This window comes from Limulus polyphemus, unplaced genomic scaffold (genome assembly GCF_000517525.1).
Source record: "Limulus polyphemus unplaced genomic scaffold, Limulus_polyphemus-2.1.2 Scaffold2336, whole genome shotgun sequence".
In the NCBI taxonomy this organism is placed as follows: domain Eukaryota; kingdom Metazoa; phylum Arthropoda; class Merostomata; order Xiphosura; family Limulidae; genus Limulus; species Limulus polyphemus.
The window spans coordinates 171,610-178,996 of NW_013667946.1; the positions used below are offsets into that span (position 1 = coordinate 171,610).

Genomic DNA, 7,387 nt, shown 5'->3' on the forward strand with positions numbered 1-7,387 from the left:
GTGAAGGTACAAAGTAAAAATAAATGAAGTTTTGAAGATTGCCGTTGTTATTTTCCATTCAATATTTTTGAACACCTCATCAGAAGGTGGTGTAACAAGCAAGCTTCAGGAGTTAAAATTGGCTGATAAAACAAAATGCCTCAAATTCTTACCTTGATGTGCTAAAGAGTTAACAGCTTCTTCAGCATGTGATAATCAACAGTGCTATCAATATAAAGATATGTATATCTGGTTACTGCAAAGTAGGTTGCTTGTTAAATAGACGAATCATAGGACAGCTGATATTGGCGTACCTGTTTTTGATTAATATAGTTAGGAAACAGGAATTAGCTGAATATAAAGAGCAAAGTTCAGCTGTGTTGATAATATTTTGGTGAGGCATGATTTTCAAAAATAGGAAATTGCTTTAACGCATGAACTAAGAGAATACAATGATCCAAACTACGAATGAAATGGTTCCAGGAAAAGGAAGCTTTATGGTTATTTTTCCCATCGGTTTCTTTCTGCAACATGAGCTATGGATAAAAAATATCTTGGCATTTGATTTTTTGGAAGAAATATGACCTCGTTTAGATTTTTTTAAAACAGTTTTAGTATAATATGTTATAAAAAATTCTCTTATACTTTTATCAATTGCTACACCTTAGAGTAAAGGTAAAAAAGTGTCATTATAGTTAACAGGATCAGTCTAGAATGAAAAAAGGTGAACATTAAAAGTGTCTGCTCAGGATATTAGTAAGTATTTCATTAGTTTACTTTAACTCTCTCAAGCCGGGCCTCTCGGTTAAACTGATGAAAAGTAAAGTAAAACATGGTTTTAGTATATAGATCATTAAAAGTGATAGGTTAGGTGATAACTGATTAAGATAGTGCATAATCGTGTTTTAAATTTACTTAAGAGGTTGTAATTAATAATTAGAGGAAGAAAAGAAGGTTGTGTGGTTTGGATAACTGATTAAAACAGTGTATAATCGTCCATTAATGTAACCATTAATCAGTATATCCATCTTGACGACTAATCTCCATGTCACAGCTAAGCTACTAATGTTTTTATTACATCTGATCATCATTGTACTGATTGAATAACACAATAAACAGTACAGCCAATAATACACATTACCTATCTGTAATTAGTATAAGTATTAAAAATTTCTAGTTTCATCAATACTTTGTTTAAATCCCAATAAACAAAGTACAATATATAAACTGAGCATTCAGTTATATTTTACTGTAAAAGTTGTTTACTAACAATTCACCTCTTCTTCAAATTAAGACATACATACTGAGAACTTCCCAAATAGTTTGTCTGTATCAGATATTTAATAAATAAACTTTGCAGTTTTTGTATTGACAAGCCATAAGAACAAATCAATACAACAGTTTAGCTATTTGTCAAAGAGTTGTCACCTAAGTACCTGAAGCCATAATAATAGACAAGTAATTTCTTTTACTGAAATTATTAACAGTGATGAGTGCATAAGCCATATGGAAAATAAATAATGTCTCTCTCTTTGTATGTGTTTATGTAAATATAAATTATAATAAAAAACATTACCCTCTTCTTCCTATTCTTTTGCTTTTTCTTTGTCTCACTGGTGAAATTCTTATAAGCTTTCACTTGTTTTTCCTTAATTAATGTGTTGATAATTTCTCTATATCTTTCTTCTTCTTCAACATCATACCCAGGCGTGTGTTCACTAATTTTATCCATGTCCCCTTCAAATCTCTCGTAGTAGGTCTTTAAATCTTCTTTTTCTTCCTCTGATCCTAAATTATAAATCACAACCTCTTAAGTACATTTAGTAAAGTTTTATTGATTAATGTGTATATATATATATATATAATAAATCAATAACTAATTTTGCTTAATGTTGCAATTTTTATGTATAACTAATAGAAAAAATAATCTAATATTGATTGTAATTACCCCAATAACAAATCAATATTGACTTGTTTAATTTAGCTAAGAAGCAATAACAAATCAATATTGACTTGTCTTATTTAGCTAAGAAGCAATAACAAATCCTTTGGATAAACTATCCTTTATGTAGTTTGATTTTTTTAGTCATCTCTTTTCTAATCACTGTGCAAAACTCGAAAAATAATGGGTCAGTAGTGTCCGTCAAGAAAGTGAGTAGGCAGAAAGACATGTACTATAGCTTAGAAATTTCCATTTCAAAGAGTAATCGTGTAATTCAGTTTAGATTATATGCTTGAATTTTATTCAAGTAGACCACACACACCAAAGGCCGAACATGCACGAGGACATATGATACATTATATCAAAAACTTTTTTCACTAACCAGCTGTCTTTGCCAGTATCTGGTCATACATTTTTATAATTGATAATTGCAGTCTAAAAGTTTCATGTCTGCACATTGACTGAGTTTTTGTATAGAAAAATTGTAAAGTCAGAAATATGGGGTATATTAATATAATTCAAATATCATTATCTCACAAGAGATTTGCTGTTTGTATTTTACAGAAAAATATGTGTGCTGTGTATAAAAACTCATTTCCTGTTGAAAGCAGGTGAAATTATTTTCCATCTAGAAGATAACATGTTTTTGTTTAGTTTAAATATTGTCTGCATTGTGAAAAATATTAACATTTCCCACCTACTGTTAACAGTGGTTTCTGCATTTTAAGTTTTTATTTGAAGGTTTATTACAGTGTATACACGCAACTACACATATAATTGAAAAATCACTTGCTGGTAGCTTGAGTAGCAAGATAATACTACTTTAGGTCAGCTCAAAATGTCCTTTGTAGTAAAGTTGTACATTTCTAAGTCTTTTTCACAAGGTTGAATCATTTAACATTACAGTGTTTGTAAGTCACATGATTTGTGTCTGTCAGTTAATTAACAGATCTGAAAATCTTATAGATGGACACAATTTATACTGAGATATGTCTTATGATTAATGTGTACAGTATTGAAAGGAATATATAAATACATACATACACACTTAGCAAGTAGAAACCTTTAAAATTCAAGTAATGAATGAGATAATATACTGTTAATAAAGATACAAGTAATCTATAATTACTTTGAACACAGGCTAGGAAATTTGCAGAGCATTGTTTGTGAAAATGAAGATTTTATCATAGATGATTAGTTTTTTAATATTTAGTTTGCTTACTTTGGCAAACTAATTTTAATAATAATGTTGTATTTCAGTACCTTGAAGAAGCTACAGAGGCAGAAGAATTAAAAAAACAGATGGGCTTAAGTGCAGATGGATGTGATATTTCTCTGGAACATGCTATCACTGCAAGGAATCAGTCTCGAGAAAAAACATTTGATAGCCTAATGAGTAGTCTTGAGGCTAAATACTGTAAACCAGGAAAACCTAAAGGAAGAGCTGGAAAGAAAAAATAAAACTAAAATGACTTTCTATAATGGATGATAATTTTGTAATATTTTACATCCAAAAATATTATTATCTTTATACAGCTATTGAACAAATAAGAATTTACTATAGGTTGATTTCACTGGGAGTTTTTTCAGCTATAAATTGCCCCAAATAACTTAAAATAGGCATCTAAAGCAAAAAAGTTAAAACAAACTGTCTAACCAAAAGATAAAAAATATAGTACTGTTCAGTTTTCTATATGTTTAATGTAATGGACTATCTGAAAGGATCTAGCACTATAAAGTTGAAAAAATACTTTGTAATCTTAAAATATTTGTATATTAACCAGTTACTTTAATTTTTTATCATGCAATTAAAATAATTGTCATTCTGAAACACTTCTGTTATTTGGCTATTGTATGTGTTTTGTGAAAATTTTATGTATATATGTTTTATGTATATTCCTGAAAAACTGAGTAAGTTTTTTTTCTCTTGAAAGTTTAAGATCATTATATGTGAAACTTGTTCCAGACACTTAAGGAAAAAATAAATAGCAGCAATACATTCTTAAACAACCCACTGAATTATACAGTTTATAAAGAGTAAAGTAGTGCTTAAAGTTGTTCATTAGCTAAGCTTTCAATTAATTTATTATATAAACATTAACTAACTCTACATGTGTGTGTGTGTCTTTGTAGATAGGTTTTTTTTGTGATATTAAGTGAGCTATCAATAACTTTTAGTTTAAGAACTTATTGTGGAGTTAATTGTGTATGAAATGAAATTTCTAATAAAAAGAAGTTGTTTAATTGTTGGTGTGAAATATACAAGACTGTTTCATTTGAATTTAATACAAGAGTTATGATTTAGATAGTTATAAAGCAAGAATGTTAAATTTAGTATTTTTAGAAGGGACAATTTATTGCAGATTTGTTTACATAATTGTTTATGAATCATTTGTTTTGTAGTTCAGATGATGTGAATTGACATCATGTTACTTCAACCATCTGAATTTTTCTCATTACTGTAAGTGAGTATTGTGACATCATAGTGTCTTCCTAGTTTTTAGAATGTTCTAGGCCTCAGTCAAGCAGTATGTATATATATATATATAGGTGATTAAGTTAGTGGAAGTAAGTGAAAGTGAAGTTAGACTGTGTGATTATCAGTGTAGCCATAAAGAGCAATTTCTAAAGTGAGTTTTACAACTTATATTCTATGTAATAACAGAAATAGTGGAGAATAATTTGTTTTGTCAAAGGGTGTTCTAAAGTGATTGAGCCTGCCTTTTTAGACTTTGACAAAAAGGATATAATTATTTAAAGCTCTGGATACAACTGTGATAACCAATAGTGTAAGCAATTTTTGCACATATGTTTCACTTGTGTTGAATATATTATTTTAAAACACTTATTGTTGAAACTTAACACCAACAAGTCACAGCACCTACTGTAAAGAATTGCAGCCCTATAAAACCTGACATTTGGCAAGCCAGCCAGGATTATACAGTGGTAAACGGTTGTAGAAGAAATTGTGAACGACGGCAGAAATAGCCCTATTTATGCACAACTGTAGTGGTGGAGAATATAGTGTACAGATTACAATCGAGTTATATAACCATGTTGACTAATTTTGATAAATGGAGATAGGTGAGTAACTTGGGCTAAAGTATGGAGATCTACAAGAGTTTGTTAAACAACAACAGGACCTAAGGAGAGAAGAGTATAGGTAGAGAAGAAAGGAAGAAAGACAAAAGGAAACAGAAAGACTAAAAGAAAAGACTAGAAATAGAGAGAGAGAGAATACAAGTACAAATTGAGAAAGAAGAAAAGTAAAGAGAAGAGAGACTACAAATAGAGAGAATAAGAGCACAAATTGAGAAAGAATAAAAACAAAAGGAGAGAGAGACTGGAAATAGAGAGAATGACAGCACAAATTGAGATGGCAAAGCTCACCTAACAGAAAGATGAAGGACCCAAGAATGTCAATGGGGTCAGGGCCAGCTGACTGAATCTGCTCAAATTTGATGAAGAGAAAGATGACATCAATGCTTTTCTGGAGAGATATGAAGGATTTGTCCAAAGTCAGAACTGGGACAGAGGCGACTGGGCAGTCTGTCCCAGTCCAATCCTCACAGGAAAAGTCCTACAAGTGATGGAGGCATGATGTCACAAGATGCCATGGACTATGACAAGTTAAAAGTGGCATTGCTGAAATGCTATGAATTTACTGAGGAAGGTTTTCCGTAGAGATTCTGAGAAGTAAAACCTGACATTGGAGCAATTGTATTTCAGTTTGTGGCACGGCTATGGAGATACTTCACAAGTTAGACTGCTTGATTGTCAGTTTAGCCATAACAGGCAATTTCTGAAGTGAGTTTCACAGCTTGTATTGTAATAACAGAGATAGAAGAGAATAATTTGACTTGTCAAATGGTGTTCTAAAGTGATTGATCCTGCCTTTGGAGATTTTGATGAAAAAGAGACAATTATTTAATGCTCTGGATACAACTATGATTACCAATAGTGTAACGAATTTTTGTACATATGTTTGACTTGTTTTAAATTATTTGAAAACAAGTGGGTTATGTGGTGTCCATTTATTGTTGAAATTTATTGCCAGTAAGTCACAGAGACCTACTGTAAAGAATTGTGGCCCTATAAAACTTGACAGGTGGATATGAACTTTAAATTAGACGCTAAATATACAAGCTTCTTCACTATCAGATTAATTCACCCATGTGGTTGTCCCACATTCTTTATGGTATATTGATTCATATTTCAAGCCAATTTGGGTTTACTCAAAAAATTCATTACAAGAATTTTTCTGTAACAATTATGCAGAAAGTTATAAATTAATATCTAGTTAAAGAACAGATAACAATCTTTAATCAGGCAACAATTAATGGGTATTACACAAAAAAATCAGGACTCCCACACTTGCTTGTTTTTAAGTACATTTCAGGTGCTTAAAAATGTTTAGATTTTGGCTTTTCTTGAAAAAAATGTTTGAATTCTAATCCATAAAAAAAGTTTGTCAGACTTGTGAAATGGTGGATATCTATGGTACTACTGTATAATGTCTTTTTGTTTCTGTATAGCCAAATATTCTACAAGACATGTTGGTTGTTTAAATGGATTATTATACAAATATTTCAGTAAATGAGGCTGATTCAAAGTTCCATCCCTATTTCAGTGAATTCCACAAGTACCCCAAATCTTGAAATAAATTCAATGAGAAGCTTCCTTGCTAGGGTTTCTGCTTAAGAACAACATTTGTTTCTGGCCACTTGGTGAAATAGTCTATCATCACCATGATGAATTTTATGACCACTTTTACTATGTTGTAGAGGGCCAAACACATTGACCTCATCTCTGCTGTTAGCACTGAATACAGCAGATACATTGTGGTTGATATATTATTATGCGTTTCTCTATTTTCACTCAGAAATTCTTGTAATTACTATTCTTGTCTTCTCCAGTTGATGATGCAGTCACTTGATCTGCTCTGAAATCAAGAAGACAAGCTTGTTGGTTTGCCAGCTCTTTGAATGATGCATAGGCAATTCAAGTAAACAATAAATAAATAAGTAATAATGATAAACAATTTGGTGTTAATATATATATATATATATATATCTTTGTATTAAAAATTATTTAATACTGATGTATAGTGACTTACCAAAATGATACAAATTACACTTCACCAGCTTAATCCAGTTCACATTGAAACAGTTGTTCAAGCAACTTGATAATATGAATATTTATTGTATTTTGGCACTTGTGTATAAAGTTAAAATCATAAATAATATTCAACGTTAAACTGGTAAACAATTAAAAGCATTTTATTTAGGCCTATCTATGGCCTTGAAAAAGTTGACGACTACATGTTTGGACGTTACAATGTCATCCTCATCGAAATATGTAGTTGTCAACTTTTTGAAGGCCATAGATAGGCCTAAATAAAATGTTTTTAATTGTTTACCAGTTTAACGTTGAATATTATTTATGATTTTAACTTTATACACAAGT

The 7,387-nt window shown here is 30.5% G+C and overlaps 1 protein-coding gene across 1 annotated transcript in view; it reads left to right on the top strand.

Moving 5' to 3' along the window:
• LOC106466664 (dnaJ homolog subfamily C member 9-like) overlaps positions 1-4,165 on the top strand; it is an 18,516-nt gene extending 14,351 nt beyond the window's left edge. The window contains exons 4-5 of the mRNA XM_022394725.1: positions 915-933; positions 3,128-4,165. Of these exons, the coding sequence (XP_022250433.1) occupies positions 915-933; positions 3,128-3,382 (274 nt within the window). The 3' untranslated portion in view covers positions 3,383-4,165. The remainder of the gene's footprint in view (positions 1-914; positions 934-3,127) is intronic.
• The last annotated feature ends 3,222 nt before the right edge of the window (positions 4,166-7,387 follow it).